Genomic DNA, 27,237 nt, shown 5'->3' with positions numbered 1-27,237 from the left:
TGTGTGAAAGCAACTCTCTCTGTCTCTCTCTCTCTCCCCCCCCCCCGCTTGCAGGTTTTGTGCCCGGTTAGAGCAGGATGCTGGCCTAGGTGGGCCACGGGCTTGATCCAGCCCCAGGGCTCTTCGGGTGCTCTTGCGAATATTGCTCATGCAGTGGGAATGCAGAGCTATGCAGCGTTTATGGACAGATGTGAAAATAATTCAAGAGGTTATAGGAAATGTTTGCCACAGGTGGAAAGATTAACTGAGGTGTCGATGGGGAATTTGCTATGCGAGCTGGTGACAAGAAACAGGAAAAGTCCTGTGAAACCCTCAGCTGAAGAACTCATGCATTGAGATGTGGAGAGCCCGGGTTCTGCTGCATTAGCAGGGTGGTCAAGGCATGTGTGGGTCAAGAAGGAACATGCTGGCCACTCTTGTGCAACAGCTCTGGGTGGGTGGAGAGGAGGAGAGTTTGAGCTGCTTTGCCTCGTTGGAAACATCGCTGGCTAATATTTCACCTCTATCTATAGACAGATAAAGATATATAGATATAGAAATATTTGAAGAAATGCTTGTAAGTATCATGAGCAAAGCATTACAAGAACACACAGAATTCAAAGTATGCTTAGGAGTTTCATGCTAAAATTCTGCTACATCTGTTCTGTTGGGATCTAGTTATAAACCTCCAGTTCTTCTGCCGTGGTTTTTCTTCTGGGTCGGGGCTGCAGTTGGCAGCTGACACTTAAGCAAACTTGTGCACAGAGCTTTCTGCAGTGTGTCACACAAGCGCTCCTCCAGGGTCTGGAAAGGGGTTAGTTTAACCTCTGGTTTGCTCCTAAAACTGAATTACTGTGTCGTGAAATGATTCATGTCTGAAAGGTTTGGGAAGCTGTTCTTGTGCTTGGTGTGCGCCCTTTGGTCTGGGGGGGGGGGCGTCCTTGGAGAAAGTGTCGGCAGTGGCTGCAGGCTCCGCAAATCTTGGTGATATGTTTCTTAAAGGCTTCTTTTCCCCTTTCTTTCTCAGCGCAGGTCCACTGGTGTCTGATCCCGTCATGCTGAACATGGAGAATGAGGAAAAGCTGGTCAACAAAGGCGAGGAAGATGAGATGGTAATTGGCTTTATGGCTTAGTTGCTTCCTTTTCAAACAGGGAGCGGAGCGAGCCTTTCCTTGCTCTCTGGAGTCCTCCTTGTGAGGCTTCTCTGTCTGCAAGTCCAGGACCTCTGAGGATAGAATTGCTTTTCTTCTTTGACTGAGAAGATGCCAGGAGCCCCCTGCACAGAAGACTGGCTGCCAAGCTGTGGTGTAGTGCTTAAGAGCGGTGGACTCGTAATCTGGTGAACCAGGTTCACGTCTCTGCTCCTCCACCTGCAGCTGCTGGGTGACCTTGGTCTAGTCACACTTCTCTGAAGTCTCTCAGCCTCACTCACCTCACAGAGTGTTTGTTGGGGGTGAGGAAGGGAAAGGAGGTTGTTAGCTGCTTGGAGACTCCTTAAAGGGAGTGAAAGGTGGGATATCAAATCCAAACTCCTCTTCTCCTGGTTCCCATCCCCACGGGCTGCCCTCGAGGGTCTGGGGCATGGTGCCCGCAGGGCCTTACCCCTGCCCCTCCCTCCATGGAAAGAAGCCTCTTTTCACCATAGACAGCTTTAGCCTGCTTTTGGCGGGTGTGGTTTTGGGGCGGGTGGGGTTATTGGCTGATGGGGGGGGGAAGGTTGTAGCATGTGTGTGTTTGTTCCCATAACAGTTTCCCTGGTTTGCAAATGTGCCCCACAGATCCCACAGGGTTGTTGACCCCTGGTCTTCGCAGCAGCTTTGCCCACACAGCTTTGCCTTCCCCTGCCTCTTCCCTCTCCTGACTTTGGTGTTGGGATCTGAAGGATCTGGCCAAGCAGGGAGGGAGGCGATGACAAGGCCAGGGAGGGAACCCAGTCAGATGGGCAGCGTATAAGTAACATGGTGGTGTTGCTGTGAGCAGGTGAGAAATGATGTCTTTATTGTGGCTGACCAGGAAAGGGGTGGCAGTGTCAATCCCGGCTGCGGCAGCTGCGGGAAAGGCAGATTCCATCTCCTGGATCTTTAGGGAAAGGGGCCGGAAATCAGCCTGCCAATGTCATTGGAGTGCCATTCAGTGAGCCTCAAAAAGGAAACCGTAGAGCAGGAAGAGCTTTTGAGCAGGGCAGCTGAGAGGGGCTGGAGCAGCCGCTCCGCTCTAGGAGGAAGCTTATGACACGTTGGGCTTTGGGGTGTTGAAAGAAGGAAGGGGGGCCTGGCACAAGTTTATAAAATGAAGCCTGGTATGGAGAAAGTGGGCAGGGGGATTCCCAGGCCGCCTTCTGGTCAGTGTTGAGGGTTTGCTCTGTCAGGACCTCCCCACCTTCCCCACCCGCTCTGTTGCTGTCAGAGATCACAGAGCCTCCCTGCAGCTGCTCCGGACAGATTTCTGGCCCCGATTTCTTTCCATCTTCCTGTGGGCTCCCGCTGCTTCTGTTTCCTCTGCCGTGTGACAGTGGAAAGAAGCCTCTGGCCGCCCTCCAAGTACCTGCCTGATTGCCTCCCTTCCCTGCCACTCCCCCCCACCCCAGCTCTTCCAGATAGTAAAATGCTGCCCAAGTTGAAGAGAGGAGGGTCAGATTCATTTGCATCGTCATCATTTGTTCCCTGGCTGTGTGTTTCATCTCAGCTGGGCCTGATCCAGAAGTTTCAAGTAGGCTCCTCTTCTGAGGCTCAAGGTGGCCCGGCCAAGACAGCCCCCTCTGTTCTGCCATCCATTTCGGCCTCTTGCTGTGTGGAGGGGCCTGGAAGCTGCTCAGGGCCTCCTCACTGGCTTCCAGTGTCCTTGGATTTTCTGGCAGTGGAGAGCAAACGAGAGATGTGGGATTTAATCACAGAATACAGAGTTGGAAAGGAACCCCGAGGGTCATCTAATCCAGCCCTTGACAGAATTCCCTGGCAGTTACGCCCTGTGCCTTTACTGCATGTATCTCATGTGCAGAAGTGTTTCACTGGCCTGGTGTCACAGCCCTTGGCAGAAGGCTCACTCTCTTCTGACAGTCTGTCCATCTGTGGGTTTATGGGGTTGAGTGCACAAGCTGGAGCTTGCGAGTGAGTAGGTGGGTGCCTAGAAACACAGCTGGTGGAGAAATCTTGAGGGCCCTGGGGAATCAGCAGCACCCGAGCACAAAAGCAAACTCCCTTCTTTTGCCAGAAGAGATTTTCCCAAAATGTTCTCAGTTGCCTCCCAGTAACTCTGCTTTGGAACTCAGGCGTAGGCTGGAGAGAACTCACTAGGGACAAGTTCCTGGTCACATTTTGCCGTTGATTTTATCCCTGGCTGTTTTTCTGCCCTCCTCTGACCCTGGGCGTTTTCCCCCCTGTCACCTGGTCAGCAGCCGGACAGGGTGACATGTGTGGCTTCTTTGTCCTGCTCTCCAGTGGCCAGCAAGAGTCTGATAGGACCTGCAGTGTCTGTGTGTCTCACAGTTGCCCTTTCTCCTTGGCATAGATAGGTGGCTGCCCCTGGGCTCCTGCTGTCAAGCGAGCGACCTCCGGGAACCCCCCTGGTCCTGCCACAGGGAGGGAGAGCAGAGCAGAGCGGAGGCATCCTGAGGCTCTTCTGCCCACGTTGCCAGCTGTGCCATTGCCTTGGTCTGATTGGTTCCCCTTCTTCCTTGCAGAAGATCTACGGCTACACGTTTTGCCGGTGGAAGATGGTCCTGGTGGCTGTGGGGGTGCTGTGCACGGGCGGCTTCCTGCTCCTCCTCCTCTACTGGATGCCTCAGTGGCGGGTGAAGGCGACATGCAGGAGGACTTCCCTCCGAGGCAGCAAAGTGGTTCTGCTGCGGACAACAGTGAGTGCCGCCCTCTTTGGCAGGGGAGATCCCCAGGGAGGCGTGGAGGACCAGGCTGGCCATGGCCCCTGGGCAGGACAGGCTTCTCCCACAAAGCTTTCTTTGCATGGCAGGAGGAGCGTCTGATCCAGAGGCTCATCTCCCTGGTTTCTGCCTCCCCGCCTGGCTTAAAAACTGGCAGGAACTATTTAATTCTTGTGGAAGCTTCCGAGGGGTCAAGCGGGCTTGCTCTTAAAAGGCTCTCAAAGCCTGGACCTTCAGTAGCCCCAAGCACCCTGGGCTTTGGACTTCACATGTGATCTGTGCAGAGATCTCCTCAGCTTAGGGACTGAGCACCACCCAGAAATGACCAGTGGCATGTCTGTCCAACTTCGTGCAGTTCTGCAGTCTGGCCAAGCGGTGCCTTTGTGGGCCATATGCACAGCCTGGAGCTGTCACCTGTTTTTAGAGAAGCGCCAGGTGTTGTAGAAACACAAAGTGGCCTGGCTGCTCCTTGCAGGCTCAAGAGGAGAGGGGCAGACTTTGCTGGGGGAGATGGGAAGAAAGCAGATAGTAAATTCTATGCAGAAACCTGCTAGAGGTGCTAAAAGGCTTCTCAATATTAAATCTCATAAAATCACAGAAATGTAGAGGGGACAGCAAAGGTTGCGCATGCGCAGAATGTTCCTCTGCCTTCTGCACGTGTTTGGGTCCCTACAAGGTGTGGAGGAAGCTGGAAGCAAGAGGTCTTGCAGACACTTGGAAAGAAAGGCGAGTCCCTGTGTCTGTATCATAGGGTCTTGGTGAACTCTCAGCGCCTGAGGGCGGTCATCTCCTGAAAGTGCCCCCCCCTTGAGAGGTGTATTCTTCCCCCCACTTCTGGGCTGGGGCTCCCTTTACACACCTGCCTAGAGTCATGTATAGTTAAGCACCTGCTTCGCAGATATCAAATTGCCAGTGATGTTTGTCAGATCATCCGAAGGCGCAGAAGCTCACTTTCAGACTTTTGTTCTGAAAGCGCTCTCTCTCTTTTAAAGGATGAATTCCAGACGTGGTTTTGTGCAAAGGTTCGCATTGTGCTATCTTTGGGGCCCAACATGTTGCAGACTCCAAAATATGCATCGGAGAAGATGACAAATGGCTGCAGTGGTCATTTGGACATCAACCTGGCTGAAGAGGGTGAAAATGATTTGAACAGATGTTCCCAGGCTCACCTACAGGAGGTAGGAAAGTTGTGGGATCGTCCTTGCATGGCAGTCTCCAGTGGGCAGCGTTTATCCACGTGCCTTTGCCCCCGCCTGGTGGTTACTTGGGAATGGCTGCTGTGCACAAAGGCAGCTTGTGGGGAGGTGGTGGGGCTCTGGTGCGTGAGCAGACCCTGAAGAGGCCTCCCCCTTCCCCTCCTCTCAGCTGCTCCACCATTCGGGGCTCTGGTCCCCCAAAGTGCTTGGAATGCCAGCATGCTGCAAGGGGTAGCAATGAGCCGGTGCCCCAGGCAGGTTTGTGGCCACAGGAGTGTGAGGACCTCTGATTTGAGAGCCAATGCAGTGGGCATAATTAGATTATTAAGCAATAAAAGTGGCAGTGTGGGGCAGCTGGGACTGCACACATTTTTTTTCATTTGACTTTCAAAATGGTCAGCAGCTCAGTTTGCATTTATGAACAGTCGCTGTCAAGTCACACACTCTGACGGCCTCCTTGTATTTATGCGTCTTCCAGATCCGTTATTTCACCCACCACAGCTTGAAGTATTTCTGGAATGATGCCATGCAGAACTTCAGCTCCATAAAGTAAGAGCCACCTCTTTGTTTTTCATGCCTCTTTGCTGAAAGGACTTTGGCTGGTGACACCTGTGTTTGTGTGTGTGTGTGTGTGTGTGTGTGTGTGCGCTCACGCTCCGTTTGATATTCTCCCTTTCCTTTAGGGGTCTGGATGATTCCACTTCCTGTTCGGCAATCCATAATGAACACAGCGCAGGGCTGACCAAGGGGATGCGAGATTACAGGTACACTCGAACAGAAAAGTTGGGGGGAGAGGTGTACTGGAGCCTCTCAGGCAGCTATTTCTTGAAAATTGAGCAGTTACTCTCAGTAGTGGTTTTGTGTATGGCAGTGCACTGTGTTAAGAGCGGTAGTCTTGTAATCTGGGGAACCGGGTTCGCGTCTCCGCTCCTCCACCTGCAGCTGCTGGGTGACCTTGGGCCAGTCCCACTTCTCTGAAGTCTCTCAGCCCCGCTCACCTCACAGAGTGTTTGTTGTGGGGCAGGAAGGGAAAGGAGAATGTTAGCCGCTTTGAGACTCCTTAGGGTAAGTGATAAAGTGGGATATCAAATCCAAACTCTTCTTCTTCTTCTTTGAAGTGCAAAAGGGGTGTGTGTGTGGAATTTTGCAGTTAAATCTCTTCCCCCACCCCCGATGCAAGGCCTGCCATGCCTTGAGCCCCTGGGCCTGGGGGCCTCCCTGCCTGCCTGCCCTTCAACTGGGGCTGGGGGAGCCATTCTGGGTCGCTGGGTTTTGCAAAACACCAAGCTGCCTTCTCACCATTCTCCCCCCCCCCCCACCCCAGCTGCTGCCGCCGCTGCCCCCTTCTTAGTAATTTATAGATTGCTGTTCATGTTAGCAAGCAAAACACTTCCGTTTTTTAGAAATATTATTTTTATTTATTTGGCTTCTGTTTTTCATACAGAAAATTATTCTACGGAGTAAATGAAATTGCCGTGAAAGTGCCTTCCGTTTTTAAACTTTTGATTAAGGAGGTAAGAATTGCATGTGTCTTTGTTTGCGAGAGAGAAGGAGAAGGGGGCTCCCACCTGCTGATCTGTGGGGTCTGGCCTGGGGATTAGCTGTGCATGAAAGGGTTAAAGGCCGTGGAGGGGAAACCTGCCTTGATTTCCCCTCTGGTTCTGGAGACTTGCAAGTGCAGCTCTAGGTTTCACCAGATAGGTTGGAGCAATTGCGGCAGTTTCTCTGCTTTGGGGGGGGTGGTGGTCTGTCTGTTTCTGTGCTTTACGTGGGCCCTTTCCTTCTCAGCTGGCAAGTGTCACGTCCGCTCTCCGTGAGCCGCAAGCCTCTTAAGGAAAGCCAGGCAGACAGCAAGGCTGTTCTCTTGCCCCGGCCTGACATTATGCCAGGGCATTCAGGTGGCAGATGGTTGTGTGCTGCAGCCGCCAGTGGCACCCTTTGACCGAGGTGGAAACTCTCTTGGGGGCCTCGGAGAGATAGGAACCAGCAGGTGGTGCCAGGGTGCTTAGCCCACTCCTGTGCCCCCTCTGTGGATTGTGGGGCCCACTTCCCCACCCTCCACTCCTCCGTTGGGGACACATTTGAAGGGTAGTCAGAGCCTCCTCCTGTCCCTGTGTGGCCCCCAAATCTGCTCCAGAGGAAACCTCAACCCCTGGAGTAGATTTTGATGGGGCTGCAGGGCAATCGAGGGGGAAGTTCCGTTGCACAAGCGGAACAGCCGCGTTGAACGCAGCCTTTCGATCTTTGCATGCACCCAGAGCTGTGTGTGAAAGTCAGATCCAGTCAAATTAGCCTGAACCTCAAAAGAGGGTGTTCCTCTGCTGACTTCCTTCTTCAGTTCTACATGCTTTTCAAGGGAGAAGCACCACCTGATGGCCAAGGGGAGAGGAAGGGGGCACAGAGGCTTCTCGGGTGAAGTCCTCAAGGGCACCATTAGCGCCCACTGAGCTGGCCAGCCCTGCCAGGAGAGGAGGGGAGCTCTGAATCCTTGCCATGTGCTCTTCTGGCACACTCTTCACTTCCCTCCCACGCAGACCAGGATGGGTCTGAATTCTAAAAATGTATGTAATAGGAGGCCATGAAATTCTTGACCTTCGGCACCAGAGAGAGGAGGGCGGCTCCTTCGTGCAAAAGGCATAATCCGTTGCTTTGTTTTGTTATCTCTCTCTCCCCAGGTCCTCAATCCTTTTTACATTTTCCAGCTGTTCAGTGTGATCTTGTGGAGCACAGATGAATATTACTACTATGCAGCAGCCATTGTGATAATGTCTCTGATCTCTGTTGTTAGCTCACTGTATACCATCCGGAAGGTGAGTTCCAGGGCTATTTTTGAGCGCCTGCCTGCCTGCTTACCTGTGGCAGGTGAGCTGCTGCCTCGGTACTCTCCTGGGGCTGGCATCCCAGCAGCAAACTTCCACTTCCGTGGCCTGTTAAGGTTTGCTGCTCTTGAGTGCAACTTGACCCCCAGCGGGTGGGGTTGCAGTCGGATATTGACTCTTCTCCTTCCCAGCTGAGGGTGTGGCTCTGGAAACGCTCCACAGCCTGCAGAGCTGAACCGGCGTAGCTTGAAATCTCTTCACGTGTTGTGACAGCTGCACATGGCGACTAGCGGAGGGCGTGGGGGGGGGCAGTTAGAAGGGCAGCTGGGTCTTCTGAAAGATGTGTGACTCTGGTGGTGCAAAGTGCGGTCTGGGGGTGAACTAAGGAGTGGAGGAGGCCTTGCCCAATTCTGCCCAGCCCTCTCAGAGGGTGGCATCCAGGAAACTAGATCCATCAGTGCAAGGATATAGGTAGGTGCTGTGGAACATCCCCCCACTCCTTTCCTGGTGTACCCCCCCCACGCCTGCCCCAGTCCTGCTCTGGGAGGTTTGGGAGTGGTTGGGAGGAGAAAAGATTCGGAACTAGATTCCAGCACACACACAAATGGTGAAGATACCCATGTTGGCCCTAAGAAAAATGTCAAAATCCATATCCAGGCAATACCTCTGTTAGGGCAACCAAAATAGGGTGGGAGCTTTTGAGGGTCCCAGAATGGAGCAGGGAGGAGGGGGAGGAGGAGGCAGGTGCCACTCGATGGCACCCCGGGCCCTGCAAGCCACTCTGTGACGTTTGGGTTGGCCTAGTGCTGGCAAGGCTCTGGCGAGTGTGTGGCAGAGGCGAGGGGGCTGGAGACTGAGCCAGCGACTCCTGGGGTTCAGGGCAGGGGGCAGTGCGGACTGGCGGGGGTTCAGGAGGCAGGACCACTCAGAGATGGAGGAAGAGGCTGATCAGGTGGGGGGACGGACCACTGCTTCAGGGGAAGGGGCATTGGCCTCTTCCAGAACAGGCTGACCTCCTGCGACTTGCTTGGCATTTCTGCCAGCCACAAATCTCTCTCTTGCCCGGATAGGCCTCCTGTTTCTTGCTGCTGTCTGCAGGCTGCTTTCTTGCTCCGGGGCTCCACTTCCTCCACAGTACTTGTGGGGTGGGGGGCAGTGATGCAGCTGGGAGTCACTGGCCCCTCCCCTTAGTGCCCCTGGTGCTGCTGACTAACGCCCCCCCTCATCTCTCCCCAGCAATACATGATGCTTCATGACTTGGTAGCTGCTCACAGCGTCATCCGGGTGTCGGTCAGCAGAGCAAACCAAGGTAGGTTGGGGGGGGGGCTGTGCTTATTTGAAAGGGAAAGTGGATCTGCCGCCTTCCTTGTGGGGAGGGGGGCTTCCTTGGAGGGAGGGGCAAGTTCTCTCTGGACTTCTCTCCCAGGGGACTGTCCTGGCTGGGCCCAGGGCTGGGGGCTGGCCATAGTGGGCCCTCCAGGAAGCATCAGTGGAGTCCAACAGACAGCAGACCCATTTCTCCCTGCATAGGGAAGTTTTTAATGTGTGATGTTTTACTGTGGTTTACAATTTTTTGGAAGCGGCTGGGGCAACCCAGTAAGGTGGGCGGCAAGTAAATAAATAAATAAATAAATAAGACTGCAATCAGCTAAGTTTTACTTGCCGGTAATGCATTGAAATGAATAAGCAGGGCTAAGTTAGGTCCGTTAATAGCAGAAGGTCTGTTCCGAGTAATACTTCCTTGCTCACCGGCCGAGGTCTCCAGAGAGAGGCTCTGCAGTGCCCCCTCCTGCAAAGGTGTTTTCAGTCTGCAGCCAACCTCCAACCATCCTTTCAGACTACAGTCTCTCTCTCTTGCATGGGCACATGGGCCCCTCTCTATCTCTCTGTCTCTCCTGCCCCTTCTCCTAGCTGGGGTGTGTCTTGTACTCCAACCTTGGATAGCTCTCCCTGTCCCAATCCCTGAGGGATCTCCTGTGGGCCAGGGGGCGCTCTCCCTTGGAGAGATGCCAGCCAGCCACTCTGGCCCTCAGCTGAGCAGAAGAGCAGCCAGAGCAGCTGCCGGGCCAGGATCTCACCCTTTGCTTCTCCCCGGCCTCCAGGCGTGGAGGAGATCCTTTCCACGGAGCTGGTGCCTGGGGACGTCATTGTGGTCCCTCTGAACGGGATGATCATGCCGTGCGACGCCGTGCTCCTCAGCGGGACCTGCATCGTGAACGAGAGCATGCTGACAGGTAACGGGGAGGGCCTGGCGGGGCCCCGATCCGCAGCTGGGAAGTGGGTGGTGCTGCTGGGGCTTGGGATCTCCGCCCTGTCAGCTGTGCCCTCGTCTCGTTGAAGGCGAAAGCGTTCCCGTCACAAAGACCAACCTGCCGAACCCGACTGAGGAGCCCAAGGGGGGCCTGGCGGACGAGGTGTACAGTCCCGAGGGGCACCGGAGGCACACCTTGTTCTGCGGCACGACCGTCATCCAGACCCGCTTCTACACCGGGGAGCTGGTCAAAGCCATCGTGGTCAGGACAGGTGAGACAAAGCCTTCTGCGCAGGCCACAAGTGTGCGTTTCCCCTGCGCGGCATCTGCAGGAGGCCGTCCTGGGCACGGGGCCCAGCTCTTGATTTGGTAGATTTGGGGATTTCTCTCTCTTGCTGAGCTGTGATGGCTCAGGACAAGTTGCAGCGTCCAACCTGGTCCCGCTTTCTCCAGCGCTGAGGCTGAGGTGTCCCTCTGGCCTCCCCCCCCCCTCCTGCCCCTCCGGTGCTGCCCTCAGGCGTCTGCGCAAACGCCAAAAGCAGCCTTTTATTGGCCCGCGAGCTCAGGGTTGCCTGCCCTGAACGTAAGAAGGTGCCGCTGGATCAGGCCCACAGTGGCCCATCTAGTCCTGCATCCCGTTCCCACAGTGGCCAGCTGGATGCCTGGGGCAAGCAGGATCCAAGCCCAAGAGGCCTGTCCCCTCCTGCAACCACTTGGCAGAAGCATCGCTGCCTCCGGCCATTGTGGCTGGCAGCCACCCCTCGCCTTGGAGGTCTCTTCCAGCCCTACCTGCAGATGCTATTCGGGACCAAACCTGGGACCTTTTACACGCAGAGCAGGGGTGCTGAGCGCTGGACTTTGGACTGATCTCTCAGGAGGGCACTTGCTTTCTCCCTCGCCTCCTCACCCGAAGGGCTCCCCTTTGGAAGATCTGCTTGACTCTGTTAATGAAGCCCTTTCTCCTCCGTTGTAGCTCTGAGTGACTTGCCTGTCCTTGAAGGTGGGCTTTGCTGCTGCTGTGGCAGGGGCTTCTGCTGCCTGCCCAGCCTGCCCAGAGACAGCCATAAACAAAATGCTGCCTTGGCTTCTTGCTGCTGGGATTGTAGGTTTGTGCTTCCGATCCCGTCTCCGAAAGTCTCCTTGCTTCCTCCTAGGCTTCAGCACTTCTAAAGGGCAGCTGGTCCGCTCCATCCTGTATCCAAAGCCAACGGATTTCAAGCTCTACCGAGATGCCTACATGTTCCTGCTCTGCCTGGTGGGAGTGGCAGGGGTCGGCTTCCTCTACACCATTGTCATCAGCATTCTCCACAAGGTAGGAGGAGTCCCACCCCTTTCGTCTCCTTGCCAGATCCATCACAGGCTGGGGGGGGGGCGGTTGCTTCAGCCCCCTCCTCCTTCACGGTCTCTAGGCAGAGCCGCATCTGGGCAAACGCCAAGTGAAGCTGCCTGGGGACGTGGCTTGTTCTTTCCCCTTGCCCAGCCCCAGATGCAGCACACCTGCCTGCCGCGTGGTCTTCGTGACCCAATCCGGAAAGCTCTCTGAGGAAATTGCCAACTCACATAGTTCCCAGCTGGTTGTGTTCAGCAAGGATTCTCAGTTGTTGGTTTTGCTAGGGCTTCCTTTTGAAATACGGTGGTACCTTGGTTCCTGAACAGAAACAAATCAGCTCCCAAAGGCCACAAACCCGGAAGCGTTCTGGTTTGCGAACTTTTTTGGAAGCTGAACGTCCGACGCAGCTTCCACTTGTGTGCAGGAAGCTCCTGCAGCCAATCGGAAGCCACACCTTGGTTTTTGAATGGTTTTGGGAGTCTAGAACCAAGGTACCACTGTACCAGAAAGCAGTGCTACAGCCCCTGGCCCTCGGATGCCTCCGGTGTGCGCAATGCTTGTTGCAAAACCTGCATCTCGGGAGCATGGGAAACGGCCTTCTCCCAGGTTTGCATAGCTGCCTGTCTGCTCTGGACCTGTGGCAGAGAGAGGAAAAGGGGGGGGCTTTGTGCCAGCAGCTGCCTGGTTCTGGGACATTCTGCGCTTAAAGGAATGCTCCCCATCCCAGCTCCCAGTTCCCCTCCTTCCCCTGGTACCAAGGTCTTGCCTGGGTGGAACGGTGCTGCTAGATCAGCTGGCTGCAGGTGTCCAAAGGCAACGCAAAAGCCTTTCTCGGAAATGCCCCTGCGAAAGACGTGGGTGCTTCCCATGGCACCTGCTGCAGGAATCTCTCAGCGCAAGCGTTTGGAGGGCTGGCTGAACTGGACCCAGACTGGCCTCTGGGCAGCCAGCAGCCAGTGACCCTCTCATTCATGGGTAGGCAGACTAAGGCCCGGGAGCTGGATCTGGCCTAATTGCCTCTAAATCTGGTCTGCGGACAGTCTGGGAATCAGCGTGTTTTTACATGAGTAGAATGTGTCCTTTTATTTAAAATGCATCTCTGGGTTATTTGTGGGGCATAGGAATTCATTCATTCCCCCCCAAAAAAATATAGTGTGGCCCCCCACAAGGTCTGAGGGACAGTGGACTGGCCCCCTCTGCTGGCCCCTGCTCTCACTCTTCTTCCTCCTCTCCTCCCGCAGGTCTCGGCCGACATCATCATCATCGAGTCTCTGGACATCATCACCATCACGGTGCCGCCCGCTCTTCCTGCTGCCATGACGGCGGGGATCGTTTACGCACAACGGCGGTTGAGGAAAATTGGCATCTTCTGCATCAGCCCTCAGAGGATCAACATTTGCGGCCAGCTGAACCTCGTGTGCTTTGACAAGGTGTAGATCATTTGCCCAACCATTTTTACTTGAGAAATTCTGAGCTGAGTTCAGGATGAGGCTTCTGAGATCCTCCTGCCACAGACTTCAAGGGGGGCTTGTGATGCTCAGTTGTGCGGAATGACGCAGACGGGTGCATTGTCCTGAGCCGAGGCCAGACCCGGGAAAGGGCAAAAGTTGGACCCTGGCGTTTTTCTCCTTGCTTAGTGCCCCTCGGGAAGGTTCTGGGCAGGAGATTAATTCAGTAAGATACCTGCAAAGAAGCAAGTCACAGAGAGAACGCACTTGTGTTGGGCGGGGATTAGAAGGGTTTCTTCAGCTTCATTGCCCAACAGATGTGAAAATCTTTTAATAAGCATCAGGAGAGTGCTGATAACTTTTTGGGAGGCTTGTGCAGAAAGTAGCCAGGGAATTCTGACGTCACCCAGGGAAGAATTCCTTCCTGCATGTCTTTGGCCAGGGCCCAGATTCCCTCACAGCCTGTAGATGCCAGGTTTTGCTGAGGTGGGTGTTCTGTGAAGCTGCTGGTGGGTGGGAAAGGCTCTTGCCCTGCCCAGCTGGAATGGGAGGAAGGGCGGAGAAGTTGCTGGTCTCTGGTGGAGAGGCCCTGCAGGCCTGTGACTTCCTCTGCTGGAGGCGACTGGAGGGCAGGAGCCTAAGCAAAAGAAACAGCCAATAAGAGCCTGAATACCTATTGCACGTAGAATGGCAGCGTGGGAAGGGACCCCAATGGCCATCTAGACTGACCCTCTGCAGCGCAAGCGCTCCTTCCCCGCTGCATCCGCGTGAGCCTGCCTCGGGGGGGGGGGTTTGCCATGTATGCAGTCACTCAGAAACAGCCCTCCCCTTTCCCTGGGGCCTGCAGGTGTTTGGCCTTCTCCTCTTCCCTTTTAAGGCCAATCCTTCATTCCGCTTGAGCACGCAGGCGGAGTGGGAGGAGGACGGAGAGACCGCAGAGCCACCTTCCTTTTTGCTGGGGGGAAAGAAGAGCGGAGTTTGAAGTGGCACAGCTTAGGGGGAAAGGTTTTCGGTGCTTTTGTAAAACTCTTTGATGATGACTCCTCTGAGGCTATTATAGCCACAAAAGCATGGTTTTATTTTTACTTTTTGGTTTTTTTCCAGGGCCCGGTGATCCTGCCCTGGACCACTTCCCTGCAGGGTCAAAACAAAGCATGAGCAGCCAGGCCCTCTAATCTCTGAATGCCTTGCTTTTTGTTTCTAAAATTGTTTTTCCTCCAGAGCTGATCACAGACCTCCTTTGATTTAGGAAAAAACAACAAAGCGAGCCGAGGGGCAGGAGATGAGGGAGCCTTGGAAAGCAAATCCTGCAGGGAGCCTGAATTCCTCTGGCTCTTCTTACGCAAGGCTAATTAATTTTAATGAATTGCACTTGCGTGTTCTGAGGGGCTTAGAGCTGGGCAGGTTGCCTGGGGCGAGTGCGGCGATGTCAGGGAAAGCCTCCCCTTCTGCTCTGCAGAGCCTCTCCCTTCTTCCTGCTGCTGCTTTTAGGGGTGGGACAGAGGGGCAGGCCTTGCCAGGCTGGCACATTCACTGCCCACCAGTGCCAGGCGGCAAGACCTTTGCCGCCGTCCTGCTCTTGGCCTTCTGTAGTTGCGCAGGGCCAGCCTTTGGAAATGCAGCTGCTGCTGCTGTGGGCATAGATTGCGATCCCTCTAAGCCCAACTTGACTGGACAGAGGGGCGTCTGTCTGGATCCCTCCCCTCCGAGGGTCCTGGCTAGTAGTTTCACAGCCTTGCAGCGGGGTGCGAAAATAATTGAAACGGAGGTGTGAGGAAGGCGAAGTATTTGCAGAAGCTCCCCTCTTCCTTCTCTTTTGGCCTCCCGCTAAATTAGCACACAGGGCCAGGGGCTCCCTTCTGCTTTCCAGGTCTGCCTTCTCCCTGTGGGGTTAGTCCTCTAGACACATTGTCAGACGGCACTCCCTGTCCTTAGGCCAGTGGCCAAAGACTTTGCTCAGTATCTCTGGCTCTGCTTTTCACGTGTTCCTTCTCCCCTCCACAGACAGGCACCCTTACCGAAGATGGCCTGGATCTCTGGGGAATCCAGAGGGTTGAAAACGCTCGGTAAGCTTCTTCTGTGGAACGTCGTCCGCCTTGGGGGCTTTCTTACTGTTAAAATAGGGCCATCGGGCCAAACCAAAAGGGACCCCGTGTGCTCTCCTCTTGGCAAGCACCCAGTTCCTCTCCCAGGCTCCTCAGCTGGTCCTGCTCTGCTCTGCCAGGTGCCAGGGCTGCCCTGTTTGGAGGGGCTTGCAGCCTTCCCGTGAAATTGCAGGATACAAGGCAGTTTGCAACATAAAAAAGCCAAAATGAATACACAGAATATGTAATGTAGTAACAAAAAAGCAACAACCCCCCCCTCCCGGCCAAAAAACCCCACAATTAAAAAGCCATAGATTATTTAACCAGCCCAAGGCCTGGGAGAAGCCAAACATGTTCACCTTGCTCCTATACGTAATGAAGGCTCCAGGCAAGCCTCCCTGGGGAGAGCATCTCACAAGTGGGGAGCCACTGCAGAAAAGGCCTGCTCTTGCCCCCCCATGGCCCCTTGTATCTAAACCAGTGGTGCCCCTAGGGGCTGGCAGGACCTCCTGGGGTGGGATTCCCTAGGGGGCGCTAAGCGGCTGGAGGTGTAAATGACTCTCAGACCTTGAAAAGCTGGTAACCCTAGATCAAGTTCATCAGTTTTGTTGACTTGATTGAACTGTATAGCTTTAGATGGATTTTGAATAAATGGGCAATTAATTGTTACTGTTCCAAATCTTAGGGTGTTCATCTCTTCCTTAGTGGGAATCATGCTTTTTATAGGGTAGGGGGCACTGGAGATGCGTCTGTGAAAGGGAGGGTGTGGCGGCTCCAGAAATCTCAGCAACCGAACTCCTCTCTCATGCCTGCATTATCAGTTTCTGGAAGCTGCAGGAGGGGAGGGGGCTGCTCCTGTGCTTAAATCCTTCTGCCTGGCCCCTGTGAGAGCAGGGTGCCAGAGAATGTGGGCCTCCTTTGCCTGATCCTGCAGGCTCTTCTGGTGGTCCCAAGTTCAGCTGGTGCCCTTGCAAAGCTCTGTGTTGGTTCCAGATAGAATTTATCCAGCCTTTTTGCTGAGTGGAATTTGGCTTTTCTATCGGTCTAGTCTGGAGGCCTAGGAAGAGAATCGGACCTTCCCAGAACCAGCTCACCTGACTTGTGAATGACGCGCTACCTTCCTAATCTTCTTTTTCGGCATCTAGTTTCCTCTTGCCAGAGCAAAGCGCTTGCAGCGAGAGCCTCGTCAAGTCACCTTTCATTGCCTGCATGGCAACCTGTCACTCCCTGACCAAAATCGATGGAGTCCTTTCAGGAGATCCGCTTGACTTGAAGATGTTTGAAGCCACTGGATGGGTGAGAAGCTGGCAGTTCTTCTGTTGCCCGTAGTTTGGTTTGGGGTTTCAGACTCCGCAGCTGCAAATGAGGCATGGGTTTTAAGTGTATGTCTCTGGCTAAGGGGCAAGATGTAAGTGAAATGAATAAATATGCAGCCAGTTCTCCTTGCGGTCCGCTTCTTGGGATGCCCGAAGCTTTGCAAGGCAGTAGGGCCACCCAAGCCATTGATTCCACCCCTGAAAGGTCATAGGGTGGGATTCACCTTAAGGAAGTGGACTCCCACACCTACCGGGGGGGGGGGGGGGTCAGGAGAACCCGCAAAGTAGCACACAGTGGGAGGAAGTGGTGGGTTGTTCCATCTGGCAAGAGGAAAGGGACGTTCTGTTGGAAAATTCCATTCCACCTTTAGTTGCAGACATGGAACTGTTGCATGTCACATGTCTGTTTACGTACCGGCACAGCTTTGCTGGGAACTTCCGTCGTGTGTATAGCTTTTGCTTTTCCCTATCTCTCTGAGAAGACAAAGAGAGAGACGACATGGTTTTTTTGTCCTGATTTATGATGAATAAATCCATAGTTGTAGTATGCTTCCACAAGCCTCACGCCTGTTCTGTGTGCGCAGTTCGCTCTGCTGGTATAGTGTGCCCTGGCTTTGACGCCTGGGTTGCTGATTTACGTCGGAGCAGAGGCAGATGGGTCTTTGCAGCAGGACGGCTGGAAGGAGACGACCCAGCTGGGGCTAGCCAGCTGGCCTTGCAACCCTCTGCCTGCCGACACGTTCTTCACGCAGCGCAGAGTTAGACAGGAGGGAGTGATGCCACCAACTTGGGATGGCTTTAAAAGAGGATTGCTGGCTCCCGGCCAGGATGGCTCTGCTCTGCCTCCATGGTGCTTCTGAATCCCGGGTGGTGTAACCCCTGCAGGGGGAGAGAGATGCTCTTGGGCTCCACTCGCTGCTTGCAGGTTTCCCACAAGAGGCACCTCCTGGGCCAGAACAGGATGCTGGCTGGGAGGTGGTTGGGGGTCCCCCCCTCCTCTGGCCTAATCTGGCTGGGCTCCTCTCTTACGCTCCTCACAGTTGGAAGAGGACGTCTCTCACACGTGCGCTTCCTTCCTTCAGATTCTCGAAGAAGCGACGGAGGAGGAAACCGCCCTCCACAACCGCATCATGCCCACCGTGGTCCAGCCACCCAAGCAGCTTCTTCCCGACCCAAAACCAGCAGCTGACAAGGAAATGGTAGTTCTGCATAGAGCTTTCCCCCACCTTTCCCCCTCCTCCCGCAAAGCGGGGCTGGACTCTGGAGCCAGAGGCCTGCCTTGGCCAGGGAGCTGCAGTCGCCCAGCAGACCTGTGGCCTGTTGCCATACGGATGACCAGTCCAGCTGTGGGGGGCATTTTTTTGGGGGGGCCCTTTCCCTATAGATGTCTCTCAGAGGAACCCCATGGTTGGAAGATATGGGGGGGGCTGGGAAAATGCTGGTTGGGCATTTGGGCAGCTGACAGGAAGCTGCTTTGAGCGTCCAACGCTGGAGAAGCCGAGCTGCCTTCTTGTTCTTTTGGAAAGCAGTTGGCGCCTTGCAGATAGTAAGGATTTTATTTTTTCTGTCCCCTCTCCTCCCACCCCTTTTGCAGGAGCTCTTTGAAATTTCGGTGAGTGTTCTCTCTTCCCCTCCCCCTGCTTCTCTTCTTGCCCCCTTCCCTTCCTCTCCCCCCCCTTGTGCTGCTGAGCAGGCCCTGACTCCCCCCTTCCTCTCCCTCGGTTAGGCCAGTTACGAGATTGGCATCGTGCGGCAGTTTCCCTTTTCCTCTGCTCTGCAACGGATGTGCGTGGTGGCCAGAGCCCTCGGGCAGAAGAGGATGGATGCCTACGCCAAGGGGGCTCCGGAGGTGGTTGCCGGACTGTGCAAGCAAGAGACAGGTAAAGGGAGAGAGGGCTCCTTCCTCCTCCCCCCCACAAACCTTCACTTGAAAGGTGCTTCTTCTGATCCCTTTCCTTCCAATCCCCTTCCAGTGCCCGTGGATTTTGAGAGGGTGTTGGAGGAGTACACCAGGCAGGGCTTCCGTGTCATTGCCCTTGCTCACAGGAGGCTGGAATCCAAGCTGACCTGGCACAAAGTCCAGAATGTCGCCCGGTAAGTTGGCATCCCAGAGCAACGCAGTCCCGCCTGGCAGGAGCGCTGGGAGTGAGCGGGGGGCAGGTGCCCATTTGAAGCCGTGTGACTCCCTAGCCCTGGGGTGGATCACAGGCGGCCTCTTCAAACACTCTTCCTTTGGGCTCTTGGCCCTGATCCATCCAGGCTTGGCCCTCCTTCCCCTTTACACCTTCCCAAGCACCTCGTGGGCAGCCTCTGATCCCCGAGATTTCGCTTTTAACCAAAAAGCCACCAACAGAGCTGTTTCCCACCAATTTGCCCAGTTAATTCAGTTTCTGAAAGACGCCTAAGCTGGTGTTGAGTGATTTGTGCCTTTTGCAAGCAAGTCTTTCTTGAACCTCCTGGCAGCTTCCTTGGCCTTCCTTGGCGGCTCCCACGGCCCATGGTGTTGCCTTTCTCAAGAGCCATCACAAGGCTCGGCCTCAGGCATTGGCGGGCAGCACTGCTTTGCATAATGCCCTGCTTGTGGGATGCGCACCCCCGGCCCATCCGCTTCTAGGCCAAGTTCAAGGTTTTGGGGTTTAGGACGCAAGTCCCTGCGCAGGTTCCTTAAGAGACCTCCTTTTCCCTCGGCCATCGGGTCCCATGGGGGAAGGTCAGTCCTTGAAAGGCCTAATGTGGCAGAGTCCCACTTTGCAGTAGCTGGGAGGGGGACTTTCCAATGCACCTGCCCCTGGTCTGTGGAACCCTCTTCAGAAACAATGGGAGACATGTTTATTCTGTCCACCTTGTCTAGCTCAATGAAAAGGTCTCTGCCATTTCTGTATTGTTTCTGAGTCTTTAGGGTGGTAATACTACTTTTTAAACTAGTTTTTCTAATGGTGTTTGTCTGCACTCCCCCCCCCCTTTTCCCCTCCCCCTTGTTTTGCTGCAGAGATGCCATTGAGGGCAACATGGATTTCCTGGGTTTAATTGTCATGCAGAATAAGCTCAAGCAAGAAACCCCAGCTGTGCTTGAAGTTCTGCACAAAGCCAATATCCGCACAGTCATGGTGACAGGTTGGTGAGCTGCCGTTATGAAGCCATTTCGGGCTGCCAGGGCCTCAGCCAGGCCAGGGGCTCTGTGTTGTTTTTGGTGATGTTGCTGCTGCTGGAGTTTCTATTCCAGTGCTGCCCCCTGCAGCCGAGCTCTCTGGGTGGCCCCCTCCCCTAGCCAGACTCAGAGCCCCTCCGCCCCCCTCCCCAAGCATCTCCATCTTCTGCTGTCTACAAAGGCAGAAGCAGGTGGGCTGGGTGGGGGTCCTTGTGCAGCTGCTGAGCAGGACTGTGTAGTCCAGAGAGAGGTGTTGCACTGAGATGAATGGAGCAACCTTCTGAAGAGCAGAGGTTGGGCGGCCATCTTTCAGCGGTTCCTTTCCTGTGATACCTGCATTGCGGCGGGTTGGGATAGATGACCCCCAGGTCCCTTTCAGCTTTGCAATTTGGTGGTCCTTCGAGATTACAAATGGAAATGAGGAAACAGTAGCGCTAATACGCCGAGGAACCTCACCAAAATGCTGGAGAGGGTGCACCTCCAGAGGCACATACTCCACATGTGTTGGGAGTGTCCCAAAATCCAACTATTCTGGACAACAGCCACACGAGAAATAAGTAAAATAACTAAGCAAGTATTAGATATCACCCCAGAACTGGGCCTAGTAAACATCTTCCAAGACAACAATGCCCACTTACACCACAAAGAACTCATAACCCACCTACTTTCAGCAGCCAGAAACACCATAACCAGACACTGGAGAGACCTGTCAGGAGTAAGCATGGACCAATGGTACCAAATAGTATGGGAAACAGCCCTACTAGAAAAATTAACCAATAAACTGAAACTGCCACGGGGACAAAGAGAAGAAGACGCCTTCACCCCGGTATGGCTCCCCTTTATCACGTACACAGCCCAACAAGACAATGACAATAATCCACCAACAGCATACAAATCAATATGGCTAACCTGATCCAAAACACCCACCCACCCCACTCTCACACGAAAACAAAGATCACCACAGCCAATCACAAGCAAACAATCACACCCTCGGCCAACCCCAACCTCTCTCACCACCAAAGGAACACAAGTGAACAGCAGAGAACCAGCACGAGTAACGCTGACACCAAACCCCACATATATTAAGTAAAATAGAAACATCGCCACCCGACCCCACCCCCACCCATCTCCCCCCTCCACCTCTTTCCCCCCTTTCTTCCTAATGTCTCAACAAATGAAACCAATTTGTAAAAAAAAAAAGGGGGGGGAGAGAAAAGTGTTATGTGAGAGACATTGTACATACCCTTGTAAATCAAGAAAATCTTTTTAAAAAACACATTTTTTTAAAAAAAGGAAATGAGGAAACAGCTGATCTAGAGGGGGGGAGGGATGGCAGAGCATGAAGAATTAGAAGGGCGAGGAAGGGCTGGCCAGGAGAGGAAACCGAGGCCCAGCGAAGCATGCCGTGCTTTTTCTCCGCAGGTGACAACATGCTGACGGCCATCTCTGTGGCCAGGGACTGTGGGATGATTCTACCTCAAGAAAAGGTGATCATTGCTGAAGCCCTGCCCCCCAAGGACGGCCAGACCGCCAGGATCAACTGGCATTATGCTGATGCCCTCGCCAAAGGCACCGACTCCCCACCAGCCATTAACTCAGAGGTAACGGCAGAGCTCTGTTGGTCATGGGGAGGGGGGGCGGAGTTGCTGTTCTCTCCCCCACCCAACCCATACTGTGGTTGCTTGGAGCCCAGCGTTATTTATTCATTCAATTATTCCACAGCATTTAAACACAGCTTGATTATTTAAAAAACCCCTCAAAGCAGTTTACAAAAAACAGACAAAAAGATCAAGAAAAAACGCAGCAGTACTTTAAAACGTACAAAAAGTTAAAATATTAAAACAAGATGAAAATGTGATCAGCTTCCTAAGTATATTTGGGTCGGCTTGCCTAAGCAAGGATGTTTTTAGTCCAGTGAAGGCGTCTGCCTGAGGCCCAAAGTGTAGGAGCTGCCAGACTAAATGATCGGTTTCTTGCAAGTGCAAACTAAGCCTGAGGTGCCCCGGTAGAGCTGCCAGGTCTGTGGGTCAGGCCGCTCGAGGGGGTGCATGTGGGGTCAGGCCATCTCATAGGTGAACTGGTCCCAAGTTGTGAAGGGCCTTCTATGCAAATCGTAACGCCCTGAACTTGGCCCGGTAGCAAATGGGCAGCCAGCTCTGCGCCCAGGGCTTCTCTGCAGACAAGGCCTCCCTCCTGACAGCAGTGGTTCAGCACGGACGGCAGCTTCTGGCGCCAGCGCAAAGGATGTCCTGCATGGAGCGCATTCTGAGCGGGGAAGGCACTGGTTTGAGTCCTTGGAAGGGAGGCGGGCAGCGCTTTCCACACCAGTGCCACATCCCTCTGAAGAGACATTCCCTCCTGCCTGGAGGACGAAGGTGAAGGCCTCTTTTAAGGCGGCCCTCGGCCCTTGCAGCTTTTCCTTTTCCAAAGGTGTTCCTCGTAGCATTGCTTAACTGTTTGCCAGAGGAAATTGACAGCTGTTTCTCAGGTGAGTCTGCGAGCTGATGACCGTTGCTGTCTTGTCACAGGATATCCCTGTCAAATTGCCCCCCGAGAGACTCGAGGACCCCCACGTGACCAAGTACCACTTTGCGATGAATGGGAAGTCCTTTGCTGTCATCCAGGAGCATTTCCAGGACCTCGTCCCAAAGGTTTGTATCTGGAGCAGCTCTCGGGGTGGCCAGAGTCGGGGGCAAAACTCCCATCGCCAGGAGATGAGCGGGAGGGAAATCATGAAACGTCTCTTCTAACTTCCTATTTCACTCTCTCACGGGGCCATTTCCCCTGCTCCCGCCACCATTCTGTCGTCTCAAATAGAAAACAATAGATGAGATGATGACTTTTGCATAAGAACATTTAATGTTCTGATTCCTCCCAGGAGCTTTTGAGAGCTCTGTGCTGCTGTTTCTGCCCACTGCAGCGTCACGTGAACCTCAGTATTGCTCTGACAGCCTTGGCTGTGTAACCAGAGCTGAATGCTAACCAAGTTCATGTTTCCTAACTAAAAGTTTGGGAGCTGCTAAGAATAAGCTAACCCTGCTGCATAAAAAACTGAAGTTCCCATGTCTCTGCCATGCGCCCCCTTTTTCTACAAACCTTCAGGAAGCTTCCAGGCGAAGTGGTTGCATCACGGCAATAGACTTGCCAGGCCTCCTGTGTGGCTTGCAACTGAATAGCCGTGTTGACCAGTAGCCACTGATAGCCACCTCCCACCCCCAGTTTGTCTCCCTCTTTAAAAAGCCATGCCACTAAGCCGCCAGCTGGCTTGTGGCAGCAACACCTGCAAGTCCATGACGCATTTTGCATGTAGGAAATTCCTCTTCTCCCTCCGGAGTCTCCTGCCAGCCCCATTGCATTGGCCAGCCCAGAGTTTCTCATCCATTCGTTTCTTTCTATCCCACATTTTCCTCCAAGGAGTTCAAGGTGGAAGAACAACCACCACCACCCACCTTGAGCTCCTTGTAAAATGGGTTGGGTGGAAATGAAAGAAATAATAATAATAATTTTACTATTTACATGCTGCCCACTCCGGAAGGCTCCCAACAAAATATTAAAAACACAATACAGCGGAGCCTCGGGTGGTGTTGCCTCCAGCTTACGTCACCCTCGGCTTGCGACCGGCGGAAACCCGGAAGTACCGGAACAGGTTACTTCTGGGTTTGCGCTGTTCATGCATGCGCAGAAGCACTAAATCGCACCACGCACATGCGCAGATGCGGCACTTTGGGTTGCGTCGTTTTCAGGTTGCAGCTTCCGGAATGGATTCCCCACCGTAACCAGAGGTTCCACTGTAAAACATCAGACATTAAAAACTTCCCTATACAGGACTGCCTTCAGAATAGTAATAATTATTTTATTATTTATACAGCACATGTTCTTTCTCCCCCCAAACAAAAATTAATACATCAACCCTGTGAGGTGGGCTAGGTTGAGAGGCAGTGGCTGGTCCCCAAGGTCATGGCTGAGTGGGGATTTGAACTCTGGTCTCCCAGGTCCTAGCCTCACCCTCCAGCCTCTACACCCCACAGAGACTCTCCTTCCCTAAACAAAAATGCCTTAGTCTTTTCTCCCTGGGATAGTTTTGGTTTTCCTTCTCTGCACTTTCCCCAGCGATCTCCTTTGGAGGCAGCGGGGTGTTCCCCATATTTTGAGAAGCATCACAGAAGTTTCCCAAAGTGAAATGTGTCCCTGCCCTCGAAATGCTTGATCTCTCCCCCCCCCATTTTAATTACGTTGCTGAGAGCCCCCCTCCCCTGTTTTTCAGCTTGTCTTGCATGGCACAGTGTTTGCCCGCATGGCACCGGACCAGAAAACCCAGCTGGTGGAGGCTTTGCAAAACGTAGAGTAAGTATCCCTCTAATTTTGACGCCGCTGCTGCTGCTCTTGCTGCTGCTTTGACCTGACTCTTCAGGCAGCCCCAAAGCTTCTTAAAACGCCGAAGCCGCAGTTCTCTGGTTTAAAGGTGAGGGTTGCTCTGCAGGGAGAAAGCATGCACTGAGTTAGGGGTGGAGCCAGGAGCCAGTCTCCAGAGGTCAGCCCAGCCCACACCCCTGACCTCTTCCCAGTCGGGGATCAAGCTTCAGCCTGCTTGGGGGCCGCCTGGCCAGTCCTCTTGGCACCAAAGGGCCACTTTTTAAGAATCTGCCCCTGCCCTTCCCCACAGTGCCTGCCCCCTAAGTTGCTGGGTCCTGTCTCTGGGGGGCGGGGGGAGACAAGCATGGATCTGCTCTCCCCTGGACAAGCGCAATGCGAAGAAGAGGGCCGGGGGGAGGGTCTTTCTCGAGTCAGAAGGGTCAGGCAGAACATCTTGCCCTCCCCTCGCACCTGGTGCTTGATGCCATGCAGAGCTCTCTGGCGCCCTCTGATGGGCACAGCAGCCCAGCCCTCTTGGGGAAAATGCTTCCAAGTTTCAGTTTCTTACTGAATGAGTCATTACCTAAAGCGTTAGATGACATTTTTGTGAACTGGAACTTGCTGTGGAACTGATGTCAGAAGCCACATTCAGCTCAGCTCCTTAAGAGCGCAGTGAGAGCCTCCAGGATGAGGCTGGTGGCCCAGCCGGTCCAGCGTCCTGTTCTCTCAGTGGCCACCCAGATGCCTCCAGATGCCATCGAAGTGAGTTCCGTAGTTTAAGTCTGTGCCGTGTTCTGAATCCTCCAGCATTCAGCTTCATTGGACACTTTCTCGATGCCATGCATCATGTTATACTTTTGGGCCCCCTCAAACACTGTAAAGGCTCCTTGCTGTGAAGAGGGGGGTCTGGGGGCCTTGCGTCCTGGCCTGTGTTGCAGAGAAGGCTTGTCGCTCTGGCAGTGGCTGTGCCAAGCAGTCGTGCCCCCCTTGCCTGGCTTTGTGGGAGCCTGGAGCAGCGTGGAGGCCTCTCTCTCTCGCTCCAGGGGGCACCAGCGCTCTCCCTCTTAACCATCTCTGGCTGCCCGTCTGTCACTCACCCAACGATGCCAGGCAGCCCTGCTTCTTCATCACAGCCAACAGCGGTGATTAGGGCAGCAGCTTCTTGTCTGCTTTCTTGCATGTAAATGTGATTTTAAAAGGTGCTTCTCTGGGTGTGCCCTGTTCTGAGGCCCAGGTTTCTCTTCCCGCTGGGAGTAACGCCCTGGAACCATCTTTGCTGCAGCTCAGGATTCCCTGGTCCTGGTCCTCAGCCCAGATGCCCAGACGCCAGGCAGCAGAAGCGGGCTCACGGGGGGGGGGGGGCTTGCCTTTAGGCCAAAATGCTGTGGGGTCCTGGCTCTCCCTTGCTTCTTCACACAACGCATGGTGAAACTATGGAACTCCCTCCCACCGGAGGCAGGGATGGCTACCAACTTGGGTGAATTATAAGAGGAGGAGGCAGATTCATGGAGAGGGCTAACAGTGGCCCCTAGCCAGGAAGCCAATTGCCCTTGTGCTGGGGTCCTGCTTGCGGGTGGGAGGGCGGGTGGGCTGCCTTGGACTGGTGCAGCAGATTCCTCTTGCCTTCTCATGTTCTCCCTCCCTCTGCTCTTGCAGTTACTATGTGGGCATGTGTGGCGACGGGGCAAACGACTGCGGGGTGAGTAGCCTCTTCCGTTTCCACGCGATACTCACCCGCGGCTCATTCGCTGCACCGGGAGAATTAACCCTTTCCTTTCTGCTCCGTTTGTGACTGGACAGGCACTGAAGAGGGCGCACGGTGGCATTTCCCTCTCGGAGCTGGAGGCCTCTGTGGCGTCTCCCTTCACCTCCCGGACGCCCAGCATCTCCTGCGTGCCAAGCCTGATCAGGTAAGGGCCACTTGGAGGGTGTTTCAGGTCCCACCTGGGCACAGCCGCCCCCCTCCCTGAGAGGTGGGGGTGCCAGCCAAGAGGAGGGCCTGGTAGAGGACGTCCTTTCCCTTTGGGGAGGGATGCCAGGTCAGGGTGCTGCGTGGCCTCTCACCAGCCTGAAGGGCGGCAGCAGCAACTGAAGCCCAGCACAGAATAGCCACGGGTGGTCAAGCCTCACTGGGGGTCCTGTGTCCAGTTCTGGGCACCTCAGTTTAAGAAGAATACCAGTGCGGCTGCAGGATCCTTGGCAGGTGGCCATCCAGCTTCTGTTTAGAAACCTCCAGCAAAGGAGACTCCCGCCTTTCCAGGGAGCCCATTCCCCTGCCCACCAGGAACCAGGAAGTTCTTCCTAAACTCTTACCTGGCCTCAGGTATGCAGTTCTTGACTCGCCTGGATTTTGCCATGTGGATTTCTTTGTCTTCACAGGGAAGGCCGGGCTGCTTTAATAACCTCCTTCTGTGTGTTCAAGTTCATGGCTTTGTACAGTATTATCCAGTACGTCAGTGTCACCCTGCTGTATTCTGTGAGTATTTGAGCCCCCCCCCCCCCAATGGTGGGGCATCGCAACATTGAGTGTGTCTGTGAAGCTGTCCTCCTCTCCCTTTGATTGGCTCTGAGGCACGAGCTCCCACCTCCTTCCCTCCTCCACTCTCACCTGATAGGCCCTGAACAGGTGAGGAGCAGCAGGGAGAGTTTCACGGCTCATCCCTTGTGCAAAGTCCGTGGCGTTCTTTGCTTCTCTCTCATCTCCGTTTCAACCAGAAATGCTTCATGGCCGGTGGTGAAATGGGTTGGGGGGGGGGGGAATCACCTTGCAGAAGGCCTCTGAGCAGCTTCCCGGTGGAGGTGGGACGTGTGCTGCCGAGCTTCCAAGAAGCCCTTTAGCTGGCCTTCAGGGCATAAAAGAAACCTGCTTCCTCTTCCAAGACAACAATGCCCATTTACACCACAAAGAACTCATAACCCACCTACTTTCAGCAGCCAGAAACACCATAACCAGACACTGGAGAGACCTGTCAGGAGTAAGCATGGACCAATGGTACCAAATAGTATGGGAAACAGCCCTACTAGAAAAATTAACTAATAAACTGAAACTGACACGGGGACAAACAGAAGAAGACACCTTCACCCCGGTATGGCTCCCCTTTATCGCATACACAGCCCAACAGGACAATGACAATAATCCACCAACAGCATACAAATCAATATGGCTAACCTGATCCAAAACACCCACCCACCTCACTCACACACGAAAACAAAGATCACCACAGCCAATCACAAACAAACAACCACACCCTAGGCCAACCCCAACCTCTCTCACCACCAAAGGAACACAAGTGAACAACACAAGCACGCTGACACCAAACTCTACATACATTAAGCATAATAGAAACACCGCTACCCGACCCCACCCCCATCCATCTCCCCTCCCTCCACCCCCCTTTCTTTTTTTCTTTTTTCTTTTTCTTTTTTCTTCTCCCCC

General features: G+C 54.1%; 1 protein-coding gene across 1 annotated transcript in view; it reads left to right on the top strand.

Moving 5' to 3' along the window:
- ATP13A3 (ATPase 13A3) overlaps positions 1–27,237 on the top strand; it is a 40,128-nt gene that overhangs the window by 2,719 nt on the left and 10,172 nt on the right. The window contains exons 2-26 of the mRNA XM_081862905.1: positions 1,007–1,091; positions 3,659–3,832; positions 4,849–5,034; positions 5,531–5,601; positions 5,736–5,816; positions 6,497–6,566; positions 7,728–7,862; positions 9,108–9,180; positions 9,974–10,105; positions 10,212–10,394; positions 11,277–11,434; positions 12,694–12,882; positions 14,905–14,966; positions 16,130–16,280; positions 17,383–17,499; positions 17,895–17,912; positions 18,027–18,180; positions 18,274–18,394; positions 19,290–19,414; positions 20,871–21,049; positions 21,977–22,099; positions 23,713–23,792; positions 25,458–25,500; positions 25,602–25,711; positions 26,181–26,277. Coding sequence (XP_081719031.1) covers positions 1,007–1,091; positions 3,659–3,832; positions 4,849–5,034; positions 5,531–5,601; positions 5,736–5,816; positions 6,497–6,566; positions 7,728–7,862; positions 9,108–9,180; positions 9,974–10,105; positions 10,212–10,394; positions 11,277–11,434; positions 12,694–12,882; positions 14,905–14,966; positions 16,130–16,280; positions 17,383–17,499; positions 17,895–17,912; positions 18,027–18,180; positions 18,274–18,394; positions 19,290–19,414; positions 20,871–21,049; positions 21,977–22,099; positions 23,713–23,792; positions 25,458–25,500; positions 25,602–25,711; positions 26,181–26,277 — 2,917 coding nt within the window. The remainder of the gene's footprint in view (positions 1–1,006; positions 1,092–3,658; positions 3,833–4,848; positions 5,035–5,530; positions 5,602–5,735; positions 5,817–6,496; positions 6,567–7,727; positions 7,863–9,107; positions 9,181–9,973; positions 10,106–10,211; positions 10,395–11,276; positions 11,435–12,693; positions 12,883–14,904; positions 14,967–16,129; positions 16,281–17,382; positions 17,500–17,894; positions 17,913–18,026; positions 18,181–18,273; positions 18,395–19,289; positions 19,415–20,870; positions 21,050–21,976; positions 22,100–23,712; positions 23,793–25,457; positions 25,501–25,601; positions 25,712–26,180; positions 26,278–27,237) is intronic.

Source organism: Podarcis erhardii, assembly GCF_964252035.2.
Source record: "Podarcis erhardii genome assembly, chromosome: 5".
In the NCBI taxonomy this organism is placed as follows: Eukaryota; Metazoa; Chordata; class Lepidosauria; order Squamata; family Lacertidae; genus Podarcis; species Podarcis erhardii.
This window is presented reverse-complemented; position numbering and strand designations above follow the sequence as displayed.